General features: G+C 41.6%; 1 protein-coding gene and 1 pseudogene across 1 annotated transcript; both read right to left on the bottom strand.

Moving 5' to 3' along the window:
- Positions 1-1,356: 1,356 nt before the first annotated feature.
- LOC121727665 lies at positions 1,357-5,714 on the bottom strand (annotated as a pseudogene).
- A 2,633-nt stretch (positions 5,715-8,347) lies between these two features.
- LOC121727673 (probable cytochrome P450 313a4) lies at positions 8,348-16,948 on the bottom strand. Its single transcript, XM_042115639.1, has 10 exons — positions 16,927-16,948; positions 16,312-16,404; positions 13,041-13,151; positions 12,507-12,692; positions 11,786-11,982; positions 11,646-11,703; positions 11,015-11,192; positions 9,499-9,647; positions 8,672-8,857; positions 8,348-8,526 (listed from the first exon to the last, which is right to left on the bottom strand). The coding sequence occupies exons 2-10, from the start codon at positions 16,397-16,399 to the stop codon at positions 8,357-8,359; spliced, it is 1,323 nt and encodes a 440-aa protein (XP_041971573.1). The 5' UTR covers positions 16,400-16,404; positions 16,927-16,948; the 3' UTR covers positions 8,348-8,356.
- Positions 16,949-17,186: the final 238 nt, after the last annotated feature.

Raw genomic sequence — 17,186 nt, 5'->3', positions numbered from 1 at the left:
TTATAAAGCTGCTCATTTTGAATTTTAAGTAACTCAAATAAAGAATTTGTAAGTTGCTGTTCTGTTAATTTCTCGTCACTCACAGTCAGTCGCTCAAATAGTAATTCTATAACCCAAAAGTAATTTTGACACTTAAAACATATCAGATTTTTTTATTAGCTAGGTTTTAATAAAGAATAAAAAATTTATAATTTTTAATTGTAAAAATATTGTATTTCAAACAAATGGCAAAAATTCGTTTCATTATTTTTAATTTATAGATGAAAGTACTACATAATATAGGTACTTAGTAGGGACGTCAACATGATCCAGCGGGGGGCAGCTGCCCCTCCCTGCCCCCCCCCCCCCCCCCTCGGTACACCCATGCTTACCACTTACTTTCTATAATGATTTTTCCCAAAATGAATTATTGTTTAGTAAAAAATTTTTTGCTTCATACGAAACATACAAATATTGGTAATTAAAAGAAAGGTTTTATAAATTCAAAGAAAGACAAAGATCACTAAAACTCCAATTAACTAGGTGGTCGATAAATCATACTATGCCTGAGTATAGTGATAATTTTACGTGCTAGGGTTCGAAGGATTTGGAGAGAAAAGACCTGCTCACTCTTTTAAAGACTTTATTCTCTAGCACAAAGTCCAACACTCACAGCACTAGATCCAATTCGCTGAGCACGTAACCAAGTCGTAGGTTCCACTAGAATCACTTTTTGATCACTTGTTTCTCACTTCGAAGTCGCCTTGAGATACCTCGTATCGAACTGAGTTACTGGCCCGTCTACCTGCGGCTATTTATATGGGCGAGTCGAGTTCCAGAAAGTTCGTTACCCGATTCGCGTAAACAAGTGTGGAATGTTTCTACAATGTTCGAGCACAGTCTATTCGAGCATGTACTCGCCCACCTAACCATCTAGTATCGAGTAGGGGACTCATGTTGTCTGTGTTCACTCGATAAGTTTCGCTGGTTTGACGCTAGATGGCACTATAATATTATGTCGTAGGTCCGTAACAATAATGTGTTTACTTACAGATAACAGAGCAATCACTATTCCCTATCTATAATTATTATAATAATTACTAGCTTTTCCGGCATACGTTGTTTTGCCATATAAAGTAATATTTCGCCCATATTATTTCATTGAAGTGACTAAATAAGTATGTTACCGTACGTCCGTCGCTATCCCGTCGCACCTGCCGTCGCTTTGTTGTAATAATTTACTATTATTTATTCAACAAATGCACTTATCAATATAATTAGTTGCCAGTAGCCGATTCTCCTATAGACCTACTGAATGTGCATATGTTACTGTTTTATATTGCAAGGGAAAGGGACGCGTGCAACAAACACCGTAGCTAGTTTCACACTGCTTTATTAAATGGCCGACAGGGCGCGCTCGCAGGTGCGCCTCCTATCCTATGCAACTATACATACATAACATCCCTCCCCGAATACTTAAGAACTAAATTAATGAATAACAAAAAAATATATATATTATGGCTTATAAAAATTAACTGGTTTTCGTTGGCGTCTAGACCTAGTGTTTGAACTCATTGGGGCGTGAACGCTTCGTCCTTGCTCCTCTCCACTTGAGACGGACGGGGTGTCATTATTTACTGTTGCTGGTAGTGAATGTTCAAGTACAGCCGGCCCTGAAGAAGGACTGACTTCAGTCTCTATCTCATTCTCTCTCTCTCCGACGTCTCCGATGTCAGGAGACGGATCCTCTACTGCAGCTAACAAAGAACTTGAGTTGGACGTACTGTCGTTAGATAATGGTGGTGAATGAACTAAGGATGATGAGCTGAAAGTATCAGGAACGTTGTCAGGTTGCCGGTCTGCATTTCCAGTAGACGCAGAAATTCCTGAGTCACTATCAAGACGTCTTATCTGATCGACATGTCTTTTAACTTCTAAATTAAGTTTTGGTAGGTATACTGAGTACATAACTCTCCCCCGCTTGCCGGTTATAACGCCCTCAATCCAATCAAACTTGTGATTAATCTGGTACTTTTTAATCCACACTCGATCATTTACCTCAAAATTTGGTCTAGACTTCCCTTTATAATTTTTAACCTGTGAAAACTGATTACGCTCCACAACATCAGTGAGGCTCGTGGATGACGGAATGACTTCAGACGGGTTCAACAAATCTAATCTAGACCGCAAGGAACGACCGAATAACAACTCAGATGGTGATTTTCCGGTTGTGCTGTTTTTGGAGTTTCGATAATCAAATAAAAATTTAGCGATTTTTTCCTGGGAAACTTTACTAACTGAACTGCTAAGAATAATACTTTTTAATCCTTTTTTAATAATTTTAACAAATCCCTCGGCTTGGCCGTTACTAGAAGGATGATAAACGGGTGAAAAAATGTGAGTAATACCATTCAATTTACAAAAATTCGCGAATTCTAATGACGTAAACGATGTACCATTATCAGAGACCAAGGTATGGGGAATTCCAAATCTAGATATCAATCTGTGAGTTTCTCGATAACGGTCCTGGAACCATAAGAAGAACTCACATTGTAACATTCGACCCATTTAGAATAAGCATCGACAATAATTAAATACATCTGATTACCGAATGGCCCCAGAAAGTCTAAATGTATCCTATGAAACGGGCGCGGCGGGTAAGGCCACGGTGAAAGCGGCGCGCGCGGCGGAGAGGGCCGCAGCCGCGCGCATACTGCGCACTCGGCGGCCAGCTGCTCCAGCCGCTTATCAATGCCTGGGAACCACAGCCGCTGACGCGCTTCAGCTTTCATTTTTACTATTCCGAAATGGGAGCTATGAAGATCATTACATACTTGATCTTGTAAGACTGACGGAATTACAACCTTATGTCCGCGCATTAGGCAACCATTTTCGACGGATAAATCCAAACGGCATTGAAAATACGGTTTTAACGTAGCATCCGAAACCTTTCGTGGCCAGGCGGTCATTAAAAAATGTGTGACTTTACTTAATATCGGGTCCTTAACCGTTTCCTCACGCAGACGCTGCAATGTGACGGGCAAGCTGCCTTCCACTACGAAGTTGACATACGCTGCTCGCTCTTCGTAGTCGCTCGGCTCCGACCCCTCTGCGTCGCGTGTCGCGCCGGGCGGCGTCGCCCCCACCGGCGCACGCGAAAAATAGTCGGCGTTGTTATCAGCGCTGCGCACGTACTCAATAACGTAATTATACGCCGCTAAAAACATGGCATAGCGCTGCAAACGGTTTGCGGTCACTTCTGGGATACCACGACTTGGGCTAAAAATTGACAGCAGTGGTTTATGATCGGTTCTCAAAATAAAAGGTTCAGCTCTGCCATACAAATATTGGTGAAACCGTCTTACTCCAAAAATTATGGCAGTAGCCTCCTTCTGTATTTGAGAATATTTCTTTTCAGCTGAAGTGAGAGTTCGAGACGCAAATGCTATAGGCCTCTCCACACTACCATGACAAAACTGTGACAAAATGGCACCCAAACCCGTTGGAGATGCGTCTACCGTTAACACTAACTTTGCCCTGGGGTCGAAATGAGCGAGAACTTGCTCAGAAGTCAGAATTTTTTTAATATTCGTAAAAGCCTGATCGTGTTCAACAGACCAAACCCATTCGGTTTTTTTATGAAGCAAGTTATATAATGGACTTAAAATGGAAGAAGCGTCTGGAACAAAACTACGATAATAATTTACCAGCCCTAAAAATGACTGCAATTCTGACACGTTAGATGGTTTTGGTGCTTCCACGATAGCTTTTATTTTTTCAGGTGACTTCCTTATACCATTCTTATCTATTATGTGGCCAAGATATTGAATTTCATTTTTGAAAAATTCGCACTTATTCAACTGCAAGGTAAGGCCGGCCGCTTCTAACCTTTCCAGCACCGCTATTAACCTTGACCTAAGCTGGGACGGGCTACCACTCACCAAGATATCGTCCAAAAAACAGACAGTGCCTTCAATCCCCGCCAGGATGCATTCCATCTCTTTTTGAAATATAGACGGTGCGCTGGCCAATCCGAACACCAACCGCGTATATTTAAATAATCCGCGGTGGGTATTAATACAAGTTATGTCCTGTGCATCATCCGATAAAACGAGCTGATTATAAGCCATTGAGAGGTCGAGCTTAGCAAATTGTTCACCTCCGTGAAGTTTGGCGAACAGCTCATGTACCGTAGGCAACGGGTATTGCTCAACAATCAGCTGTTTATTTATTGAGACAGAGTAATCAGCGCACAGTCTCACTCCGCCATCCTTTTTGAGTACCGGAACTACAGGAGATGCGAACTCAGAGTGTTCGGTAGGTTTTAGCACGCCTAAAGTAAGCAGACGATCAATTTCCTTATCAATTTTACCTTTTAATGCGAAAGCGACCGGGCGGGGTTTGAAATAAATCGGCTTCGAATCCGGTTTTAATTTTAAGTTTATTTTGTACTTATTAAAACAACCTAATTTATCAGAAAAAAGCTTGGGAAACTTTTGTACCAAATGACGAGCAAATATCTCGTTTGATTCATAAAGATAATTTACAACAGCGGGCCCTAGCTCAAGGTCAAATGCACATATGAAGTCGCGGCCTAGCAACGGCGGCGCGGCACCCGCGGCCACGAACACGTCCAGGCTGCGTGATCGGCCTTCGTACTCCACCGGCATGCGCACTATCCCGAGACAACTTATTTTGCCCCCCGTGTAGTGTGTGTGCAACTGCCTTTTAGTTACTGACAATGGTACATTGCTAAAATTCGCGTCATACATTTTCTTTGAAATTACACTAACGGCCGAGCCGCTATCAATTTCGAACTCCAAAAACAGACCGTTCACGGAAATGCGCGCTGACATAGGTTTACCCTGAGCACAACGAATATTGTGAACCGACTCACCGTCATCTCCTTCATCCACAGAAGCCTCCTGAACGTAATTCACTTTATTTGACGAGCACATACGACGCAAATGGCCTTTTTTTCCGCACTTTTTACACTTGTAAGCCTTGAACCGACACTTATCGCTTTTGTGGTTGCTATAACCGCACACACTGCACTTTTCGCCGTCGGAGACGCTGAACACGGGCGCGGGTCCCGCGCCGGCCGCCGTCCCCGCACCGCCGAGCGCCGACGCCGAGGCCTCGCGCGCGCACCGCACACTCTCCGCCAACTCAACCGCCGTGTTCAAGGTTAATCCCTCCAGATTTTGCGCAAACAGCTTGTCCTTCTCGTGGCCAGCTACCATACCCATGACAAATCTGTCCAGCACGGCCTCCTCGAGACTTTTGAAGCTGCAGTGAGCCGCCAACCCCTTGACTCTGGCCGCCCACGCTGAGTGACTTTCACCCGGCCGCTGTACCGCTGCGTAAAAATGGAACCGTTCTGCGAAACCACACCTCTTCGGGGTGAGATGTTCGTCCAACAGTTTTACAACACTGTCAAATTCCACTTCTTCTAATTTTCTCGGTAGGGCCAAGTTGCTAGCTAACCTATATGTTTCCTCTGATAATGCACTGAGCAAAATCGCCCGACGCTTGACCTTGCCCTTGTCCTTGTCTTCATTCAAATCATTTGCGATAAACCACTGGTTCAATCTACACTTGTAGTTATACTAGTCCTGAGCCAGGTGGTCGAAATTCGACAGAAATCCATACGAAGCCGACATTTCGCGAGGATCCGGTTCGTCGCCACGTGTTTTATATTTCAAGGGAAAGGGACGCGTGCAACAAACACCGTAGCTAGTTTCACACTGCTTTATTAAATGGCCGACAGGGCGCGCTCGCAGGTGCGCCTCCTATCCTATGCAACTATACATACATAACAGTTACACTCAAAGACCGAAATCGCTCAGTGAGCGAAAAAATAGCTCACAACGCGTTGTGGTCACAGTGAAACAGCCACGACGCGAAATTCGCGTCGTGGCTCTAATGAAAGCTGCCACGACGCGACGCGTTCTGGCAATCACAAAAAGACCATAACGCGAAATTCGGGTTGTGGCTGATATGTTATTCGTTTTTCTTGATTCGTCCATAGGTATGGAAGATTATATTTGAATTGCCAGACAGACATACAGTAATAATATTAGTACGGATAGTATGGAACTATGGATATTTTATAAATAATAATGATAAACACGTTATGCAGTGATTTAGTAAAAGAATAAATATTTTGTAGTACGCGTGGTAATTCAAATATAATCTTCCATACCTATTGACGACTAGATGACGCCCGCAACTCCGTTGCGCCAAAACTCGTTTATCGCGTGGGAACCGTACATTTTTTTTGGGATAAAAAGTATCCTATGTCCTTTCCCGGGACTCAAAGTATCTCCATGCCAAATTTCAGCAAAATCGGTCCAGCGGTTTGGGCATGAACAGGTAACAGACAGACAGACAGACAGACCAACTTTCGCATTTATAATATTAGTATGGATTAATCAATCAAGAACAAATCAAGAAAAACGAATAGCATAATATAATATCAGCCACGACACGAATTTCGCGTTATGGTCTTTTTATGATTGCTAGTACGCGTCGTGGGCTCGTGGCCGTTTTCATTAGTGTTTCACTGTGACCACAACGCGTTGTGAGCCATTTTTCCGCTCATTGAGCGATTTCGGTCTTTGAGCGTAACACATATAAAATTTGCTAAGAATCAGTAAAGCCGTTTCGGGGGAGTACGGTAACTAACATTGCAAGTTGTAAGAAGATTATATACATATTTATAAGAAGATTAGAGCAGTGAGCAAGCACAACACAGGGCCAACCAGCCCGGCCAGCAGAGCCGATCTAAGCCTGGTCGGCGGGCCCAAGGGTCCACCCCTTGGGCCCGGCCCCTTGTAGGGCCAAACTAAGATCCAATTTTTATTTTATTTTTTTATTTTATTTTATTCAGAAAACTTACAGCTTTTCAAAAATTTCACTAAGAGTACAATTATTATAGAAATATAAAGCCATTTATAAAGTTTTCACATATAAGTAACAAAAAAAGAAAAAATAAGCATTAATATTATGTAACATGCAACAGTTGTAACTCGAAAATGAGAATAAGCAAAATAAGCAACAACGAAAAAAATTTCCAAAGTACTATACTTGGTGATGCCAACCCTGCCACCCATCGGAACGCCTGTGGTTAAATAAATGCAATTCGTTTTTGAATAATTCTATTTTCAAAAAATATAGAATGAAATTCTTTTAGTATTGTCCCATAATACTACTGGTATATTTCTCATAGACCAAAGTACAAAAGTCAAGCCTAAAGGGGCCGAACAAATTTTCCCATACATATTATCAAATCTGACACCAAATATAATCTTATCTTATATCTTTAAACGAGCAATTCTTGTATATATATATATATATATTTATAATTGGAATCTTGGAATCGGCTCCAACGATTTTCACGAAATTTAGTATATAGGGGGTTTCGGGGGCGATAAATCGATCTAGCTAGGAATCATTTTTAGAAAATGTCATTTTATTCGTGTTTTAAGTGTCGAATACCGAGCAAAGCTCGGTCAAACAGCTAGTATTGTTTAAAATATCACTAATTCTAATGAAGACAATGGACGAAGCATAAGTCCAGTTAATTCAACAGCTCCAGCAGTACCAGTTAATAAAAGGTCCAGAGTGGTACGGTGGTGGTGCGGAGTATATACCTACTTCACCTTTAAGTTGACGCCTTGATAATAATAATTATTATTTGGCCGCAGCGATATCGATTTTTCTCAACAATGGCTAAGAAATGAAAGTTCATTGTCAGTATCCATCATGTATTTATCTTTGAATTACCCATAGCATAACACGATTAGTCAACTTTTATAACACAGAATAATAAATCAAAAAGACCTCTATAAATACACGGATTCTAATTTTACCAAAAGAGGAGAGTGATTTAAGCTTCAAAAATTTGTATATAGACTAGTTCAAGCATATTTACACTATAATTTGCCCATAGCTTTTATGAAATATATTTATGGTTTTTAAATAATGCGACAAAAACCATTTTGTCGCTTACGCCCTTTCCATTTTTTTTACTGTTCACAAACAAGCGATCTAAAACATATCCAAAACGGTTTTTTACTTTAACGCGGCGTCACCTTAATTCGACGAAGCGAAACCCGCTATACCTATTACCTACATAGAATTTCGTAGTGTGATATCAGAGAATGCGGCAATGTATAATCGGCTGAACATATCTTTTGGTGTAATCGGGCCCTAAATACGCATAAACGGTCACAAAGATACTATTCTAAGGGTTCTCCAAGACAACAATAAAACCCTATATAAAAATAAAAAAAATATTTTCATCTAACTCGACTACCCTTGCTTTTTTAGTCGACTTTTAAATCCAAATCAACAAGTCATACCAATTATTGCATCATTGTTTATTATCAATTTGTATAGTGAAGTCGTCGAGGGGTTTCATGAACAGCTCGTACTTGGTCCTGATGTCCGGCGCGGGGCCCGGAGCAGGCTCCCCCACTATTCTGTACTTCCTCAGAACTGTACACAGGGCTACCTTCATTGCCATCAGCCCGTATCTGTAACCTAAAAGTTTTGGTAATTCAAGTCTTAAGTTTTAACCAAGCAGAATTATTGTAGACAGAAATTCACAAATCAGAAAATAAAATAGATAATTAAAAATCAGGATCAAAATGAGATTTTATATACCTGTAATCATCATGTTTATTACCAATGCAATTCCGTGGTCCGGAGCTAAACGGTATGTAGGCGTTGGCCGGCACACTCCGGATCCTGTCCGGAGCGAACCGGTCCGGGTCGAAGTGCTCCGCGTCGGGACCCCAGTATTTGGGGTCTCTGTGCAATCCCAAAATGGACACCATGGCTTCCACGCCAGCGGGAACCACTCGACCAGAAGCTGCAAAAAATGTAATTATTAGAATCCATATATAAAAACTAAAAAGTATCGTGGCAAATGGCAATAACTTAAATTATTGCGTAAAATTGTACTATTAGATAAGTTGATTCAGAGAAATAATATGGCGGACCTACGTAATTTAATCGCCTTAAGGGGGCGACTAACCCTAAAGTGTCGATTTTATAATTCATTTTTATACTTGAAAATAAGCCCCGAATTGTTTCATTTTTTTAAATTAGATACTACATTATATTTTCGAGAATTCGATCTGAGCAAAAATACAAAATCTTAAAATCTTCTCGATAGAAAAAATCCCAAAGATTCATCTAACTTTCACGAATTTTTCATTTATTACCATGCATTGAAATAAGTTAATATTTTAACACATTGTATAAAATTCTATCATTAAGTGATCGACCTAGCGGATTTTTAAAATGTGGTATATTTATCGAATTATTGAGAAAAAAACTAATTTGGCGATGAAACCGCGTCGTCCTTTTTCACCTGGCATATGAAAGACGGGCGTGAGTGTGAAGAGAGAAGGACGATGTTTGATTTTTTGGGTTTGTCGTCCTCTTAATATACCGTACCAAGCCAACAGAACATGACTAAGATTGATTTAATATAAGAAAGTAGCTTACGTAGCATGATATCCTTCAATACTCTTCGTATGATAACTGGCGCTGGAGGGAACAGCCTCAAGCTCTCCTTGATGACCATGTCCAGGTACACCAGCTTCGGGAGATCATCCCTGGACACGGGTCGGGCAGCGCCGAGTATCTCCTCCAGTCTAAACATAACACATCAAAATTAGGAATATTGAAGTGAATATAGGAAAATAGGTGCAAAAAATACAATCAGGTAAATAACTTGCGTGTGATGTTTTAATCCTCTTTTTAGGGTTCCGTAGCCAAATGGCAAAAAACGGAACCCTTATAGATTCGTTATGTCTGTCTGTCTGAGCTATACTGTTGAAACTTGGTAAGTAGATGTAATCTGTAAGCCGCATTTAGATTTTGATACAAAAATGGAAAAAAGTATTAAAAATTTTAGGGGTACAACGGAAACAAAAAAAAAAATTTTCGTCTAACGGTTAGACGAAAAAAATTTTTTCATAGGTTAGACTCTAACCTATGCGTGTGGGGTATCTGTGAATAGGTCTTTAAAAATCATATTGAGGTTTCTAATAATATCACTTTTTTCTAACCTGCGGGAGAGACTCTTCCAAAGTTGTAAAATGTGTGTCCCCCCCCCCTAACTTCTAAAGTAGTCATGATAATTCAAAAAAAAATATATGATGTACATTACTATAAAAAAAACTACCAACGAAAATTGGTTTGAACGATATCTAGCAAGAGGTTTTTTTATACGTCATAAATAGTAAACATTAATTTAACTTTCATTAAATCAACTGAAATATAAAAATAAATCAAAAACCTTTTAATTTCAAAAAGATAAACCTTATTGCTGCTGCGGAACCCTCCATGGGCGAGTCCAACTCGCACTTGGCCGGTTTTTATTTAAAACTTGTGAGATATCGTGTATAATATTTATGTATTGATTTTGTTTGTTTCAACACGCTACAACTGGGAAACCGATCATCTCACCAAAGTAGAAATAACGGTGATTATTTTTCCGACCCAAATATCGACCAATAGAATTGCACCATTCGACGTCACGTGGTACAACCTACATGGTATTATACTGATAATTTTTTGGAAATTTTCTCTGGTAGTTGCTATATATAAAAGACAAACACGTCAAACTGACAGGTTGAATTCAATTGTGTCTCATGGTGCAATTATATTGGCCGACATTTGGGACGGAAAAATAATCCCCCGAATACCACACGAGCTTCAAAATTATCTGGCATTTCCCTCAAGGTTCCCTGCAAACAAATAAAGTCGTCAAGTTTTTCAGGTTAAAAAATCACGAGCGCGAAGCGAAGCGAATCCTTCATTTGTTTGCAACGAACCTATCGGGAAATATCCGATAATTTTGAAGCTCTTGTGGTATTATAAGTGATAATATTTACTGATATCCTCCACCCCTTTCCAAGATATGGTGAGTTTCAGCTGAGATTTCCCCCTGAATTCCTCACGTTATTCATGAACGGTATCTAATTAGTAAGTATTAGATAAGTAGAAAATAACTGACTCGTTGTTGAGTCTGTCTTGTACCGAGGGGTATCGCCCGAGCAGCATCAGTACATAGCCCAAAGCGAAGCTGGGTAGCTGTGTTCCAAGGATTAGTACTACTAATTCCTGACTAATTTCCTCGTCGCTCAACCCAGACCTCAATAAATCTTCCAAAACGTTTTTTTTTGAGTATTTATCTGTAATCATAATAAAAGTCATTGAGTCGCTTTTGACCGTCTCCTAGGCTCTTTGGATCACATAAGTGTAGTGTCATAGAGTAAAATAATTTTCACTTATATCAATTTTCAGAATCAAATTCAAATTATTATTTAATAAAAGAACACGGATAGTCTTTAGGCGACGTGATCCGCGCTTCGTTGGGACTGGGGGAGCCTATCCCGGAATTTCCGGTAAACTACACTGGCAGGCTAGAACCTCTCCACCTGAAGGGTGGACAAAAGTTGTGTCGGCACTCTCTCCACAAATGTGAAAAGCTGAAGTTGACTTTGTGGCGTGTGAGTGCAAACGCTCCACCCTCAAGGTGCAGATGGTCTTCTCGCGAACGTAGACTACGTCCCCGACTTAGAACTAAAGATTGGATGCAATGTTCTTGGAACTAGATTTATTTAAATAATGTTGGTAGTCAATACCTGTGTTTTCGTCCGATGTTATGTCATGTTTCATAGTACGTTGTAACACTTCGAGAATCTGCAAAATAAATAAGTTCAGTCATAACAAGTTACAAAAAGTTCAAAATTTGATTAAGAACATTACTAATACCATGTAATACCTTATGTGAGTTTTTTTGAATAGTTTTCCTCATCTGATTGGCCTCGTAATGGTTGTTAGTAAGTTTGAACATGAAGTCAGGATGCTTCCAAATACTGTGTATTCTATTGTAAATTATGTCATCGCTTCTTTTCAATGCTTCGACAAACTCCTTGGAAGAATATACTTCGTTATCGTTGTCTGAAACGCCCATGGTTTCTGCAATGGAAAAAACATTTTCAGCATATAATTCAGGAACAAAACCTTTTTTGACGACCTCTGTGGCTCAGTGGTGAGCGCGTTGGCAGCTCAAGCCGGGGGTCGCGGGTTCGAATCCCGCCGACGGAACAAAAAGTTTTCGAAGTTCCTGGGTCATGGATGTGTATTAAATGTGTATCATATAATAAAAATCCTAAATGTATGTATAGTATAAAAGTATTAAATATATTTCCGTTGTCTGGTACCCGTAACACAAGTCCTTCAGGTACTTACCACGGGGCCAGACTGACGTGGTGTGAAGCGTCCATAGATATTATTATTATTAAACCTAACTTCAACTAATTTTGCGCGTCAGCTTTGAGAAAAGGCTTAGATGCGGGTGCACGGCAAACAATTATACCTACCTTTCTTATCAGTGGAGTAAAAAACGATCAAGGATCAACCATAAGTATAGCATTTATTAAAACCAGAATTATATTATAATATAGAAGTAGCATGTTAAATTGCAATAGCAATGAAATTACTTATGATGGTGTCAAAACTCCACTCCCCCAGAATTTGATCAGCAGCGAAGGGTCCCGTGCCAGCTAGTGGCTCCAGCTTTTGAGATAGTCGAACACTTCCCTCGTAGAAAATATCGAAAAATCCATTCAATACCCTCGGTGTGAAAAAAGGTAGTTGCAATTGACGGCGAGCCTTGGCCGTGGAAGCTGGAAATAATAAGTTTTGCACAACTATTATACTATTTAGCTGAAACCTTTTCAGACCTTCGGGGGGTATGAAAACATACAAATGAAAATTACTGGAATCATCATAAGGGCGTCCATTATGATGGACTCCTGTCTTTCGAATACTATCGCGTAGATTACAATGGATACCATAATAACTATAGCTAAAAGCAGATCTTTGTAAGGGCTCGCGTCGTCACACCCTTGACTGACTTATTATATATTTGCCAAAGATTAATCTTTTATAAGAGAGGTGAAAGATAATTGTGAGTTTTTCTAGAAATTATTAGAAAGCGGGTATTATGTTGTAGACCTCCATTTATGACTTACCCGAGCCAAATACTCCTACATCACCATAAAAATGTTTAAAAAACGAATACAAATATCCTTTATCCAAACATGTCTTCAGCAGTTCTGTGATTTCATCTGCATCAGATAAGCCTGAAAAATCCAATTCAGACGTTTGTGAAAACATATTATAAGTTTATGGTTAAAACTAAGACTAGGTACTCATCAGAATATACACACACCCATATCTGTTTTTTTTTTCAGAATGAATCGAAACGAATAATATATTGTTTGCTCCTCACAAATTCTGATTTTTTCAAATCATAATTTTCTAATTGCGATCTGTAAGAATGATATAAGGGATCGTAAATTTCGGCTGCATATGGCCGGCCTTTTTTTCCATCATGGGTGCCCTGGGTTGGGGATGTGCCTCAGTTAACTGAAGCACTCCGGGGGTATGTGGGACTCTTACCCACTAAAACCACCTGCGGTTTGCCTTCAGCCGTATACGGAAGGATGTCCTGGATCTGTCTAATACAGGACTCCCTGACTCGACTGGCCGGTCTACCTCAAAAGGGCCCGGACTTCCACCAAAGTAAGGTAACGCTCCGGCAAACTGAAGCGTTCCCCTCGGCGCCGGGACTAGCTAAGCCAGGCAGGTTCCCATCATTGCCCGGAGCCCCGGCTTAGACGGAAGTTTGGAGTCCCCCTCTCCCTCCCTCCCGTCCTACGCCGGTGGAGCGGAACGGAGGATGGGTCATCCTCTCTGTTCCGCTCCGCGGCCTCTTTCTGCGAAAGGACGGTTTCGCAGAAAGAGACCGCCGCCTGCCAGAACTCATCGCTCTCGAGCATGCAGCGAACCATGCTCGAGAGCGAGAGGTCCCGCCCAAGCACCGCCATGAAACCATGGCGCTGCACGGCCCAACGATCGCACACCTCGAGGATGTGCTGGGCCGTGTCCTCCGCAGCGCCGCACTCATCGCAGGCTCCCTCCTGGCGACCTTACACAAGTACGCGCCGAAATATCCGTGTCCGGTGAGTACCTGTGTAAGGCGGAAGGTGAGGGGTTTTCTCTTCATAGGGCCAGCCTAAGGCAAGGCACCTTTAGGCAAAATTATGAATTGAGTGAAACATTGCGGCATGTGGCCTTAATATCCTGATGTTCCCAGCAACCGTTGGTATCGTCCATTCATGAAACGTGTTTTTTCGCAGTATTATAATTTATTTAGGTATATTTTTTATAAAATAAACGAGCGAACGGGTAACCGATGGAAATCAACTGGCTAGCCCATGGACACTCGCAACATCAGAAGAGCTGCAGGTGCGTTTGCCGGCCTTTTAAGAGGGAATACGCCCACTTCTTGAAGATGTGCAGATTGTATGGGTCCAGAAATACTGCTGGTGACAGTTCGTTCCAGAGTTTTATAGTGCGCGGCAGATTAAAGTTACGTGAAAAACGCACGGTGGAAGACTGCCACTCATCAAAGTGATGAAGATGGTATATTTTTCGCGTGGAGCGATAGCGAAAAGTTGCAGGAGGTGTGATTCCGAACAATTCCTCAGAGCACACCCCGTGATACAACCGATAGAGAATGTAGAGTGAAGCTACATCTCGGCGTAATTCCAAGGGGTCCAACCTGTTTGAAACACTATGGCAGTCAACAATTCGAGCGGTCCTTTGTTAGATACGATCCATAGGGAGTAGGTTTGTTACATCCAGGACACCCCTCCGTATACGGCTGAAGGCGAACCGCAGGTGGTTTTAGTGGGTGAGCCCGGCGTTTTCGCCGGCAGTCCCATATACCCCCGGGGTGCTATAACAGCCCTAAGCCCCAACCCGGGGCACCCATAAAAGGTTTCCCCTGCACATTAAAAAAAAGGTCACCTTTTTTGGGGATCGGGTGTACCAAGGCTGTCTTCCAAGAAGCCGGGACAATGCCAGAAGACTAAGAGAGCCGAAAAAGACGCGTTAAGACCGGAGCCAACTCTGGAGCACACTCTTTCAACACAATAGGAGGGATTCAGTCAGTCGACTTTTGGATATCAAGGAAACGGAGGGCCATTCACACTGAGCGCTGATGAAACCGAATGTCCGATATTATGATGCTCGTGCATCGTGGTATCGTCAGCGGTTTCTGTCCCCGTCATCTAGGGTTGATTTGACGCAAAGAGCTTGCCCAGAAGATCGGCTTTGTCTTTTGTGACGTGGGCCAACAATCCATTTCCATTCCTACGTGTATGCAATATGCATAGGTATAAACTGTTGTACCTACTTTATATTAATATGCTGTCCTTGCGGATTATACAGCATTTTACTTTATAATCCTGAGGGGCAAGTCACACAACATTAACAATAATAACAAAGAAATCGCAGTTATAAGGAACCTTAGGGCCTTATCACACTGGCGATTAGCGAGCGATTTGAAAGCGACGCGACTGCGCAGCGCTCACGCCGCGATGACGTCGCGATTGCGCGGCGTGCACGCAGCTTGCCTTCGGCGTTTTGGACACTCAGGCAAAATGGATTCTGACGTCACACCCTAGACGAGTCTACTATATATAATAATAATCTGTGTAGACGAGTGTACAAAATGGCGTCCACGCCACGGCGCGCAGTCGTGGCGTGTGCGCTGCGCAGTCGCGTCGCTTTCAAATCGCTCGCTAATCGCCAGTGTGATTAGGCACTTAGACTTGGCACGACTTTGTCTAGATTTCATTACTTTTTGGAGCTAAATAAGCAGCTCCATCGAGACTTGGATAGTTTTTTTACATAATGTTTTTGGTGGGATTATATTTGACTAGCTGACGCCCGCGACTCCGTTGTGCCGAAACTCGTTTATCGTGGTGGAACCGTACATTTTTACGGGGTAATAAGTATCATATGTCCTCTCCTGGGATTCAAAGTATCTCCATAACATATTTCATCATAATTTGTGACGTGGGAGAGCAATGCTTCGGCACGAATGGGCCGGCTCGACCGGAGAAATACCACGGGCTCACAGAAAACCAGCGTGGAACAGCGCTTGCGCTGTGTTTCTTTGAGTGAGTGAATTTACCGGAGGCCCAATCCCCTTCCCTTTGCCCTTCCCTACCCTTCCCTATTACTCTATTCCCTCTTAAAAGGCCAGCAACGCACCTGCAGCTCTTTTGATGCTGCGAGTGTCCATGGGCGACGGAAGTTGCTTTCCATCAGGTAAACCGTTTGCTCGTTTGCCCCCTTATTTTATAAAAAAAATCGGTTCAGTGGTCAGGTTACAGACAGACAGACACACTTTCGCATTTATAATATTAAGTAAGGATGTGGATTACTTACCAATGCCATAAATATAATTCATCGCATGACATCTCACAACTCCACCGGCGTCTATTATATCGTATGAAAGTTCTTTAATTAAGTTCATGGAATCTGAAAAAATAGGACAAAACAATATTTTTTTATAACAATACAATGTTTTTTTTTTAAGGTGTTTTTCTAAATGACACCTCCTCTGCATACGCATTACATGGTATTACATAATAGTATTTTAAAAAGATAAAACCGACTTCAAGTTATACGTAATTTAGAATTAAAATTCCCTATCTCAAAAACTACTGAACCGATTTTTATGAAACTTTCAGTACGGTATTCCCTAAGTTGAGCAATACCTAGTGCAACAAAAAAAGAATCACTTAAATCGGGCTTGTAGTTCCGGAGATATGCGTGCACAAACATAAAAACATACATACATAAAATTATACGTAGGAGAGCCATGCTTCAAATACTTACCACGTTCTCACAGAAAACGGGGGTGAAACAGCGCTTGCGCTGTATTTCGCCGAGTGAGTGAGTTTACCGGAGACCCAATCCCCCTACCCAACCCTCCCCATTCCCTTCCCTTCCCTACCCTCCCCTATTACCCTATTCCCTCCTAAAAGGCCGGCAACGCACCTGCAGCTCTTCTGATGCTGCGAGTGTCCATGGGTGACGGAAGTTGCTTTCCATCAGGTGACCCGTTTGCTCGTTTGCCCCCAAATTTTCATAAAAAAATATTGAAATATGTATTTATTATAGGAACCAAATAACATTATGAATAAAATATATAAGAGTCGATTGCTTTGCTTTATTGAACGCCTCCGTGGTCTAGTGGTATAGAGCGCGGCTCTTGACTCGGGGCTCGTGGGTTCGATTCCCGCGTTGGTAACATGTTA

This window comes from Aricia agestis, chromosome 6, assembly GCF_905147365.1.
Source record: "Aricia agestis chromosome 6, ilAriAges1.1, whole genome shotgun sequence".
NCBI lineage: Eukaryota > Metazoa > Arthropoda > Insecta > Lepidoptera > Lycaenidae > Aricia > Aricia agestis.
The sequence above is the reverse complement of the archived record's forward strand: the minus strand, read 5'-3'. Positions and strand labels throughout refer to the sequence as shown.

Excerpts from the sequence above, each read along its gene's own strand:
- LOC121727673 (XM_042115639.1), bottom strand. The coding sequence starts at position 16,399 with ATGAACTTAATTAAAGAACTTTCATACGATATAATAGACGCCGGTGGA. Across the intron at positions 12,693-13,040 it reads TGTAGGAGTATTTGGCTCGG|CTTCCACGGCCAAGGCTCGC; the intron begins GTAAGTCATAAA and ends TATTATTTCCAG. Across the intron at positions 8,858-9,498 it reads ATTGAAGGATATCATGCTAC|CTTCTGGTCGAGTGGTTCCC; the intron begins GTAAGCTACTTT and ends CATTTTTTGCAG.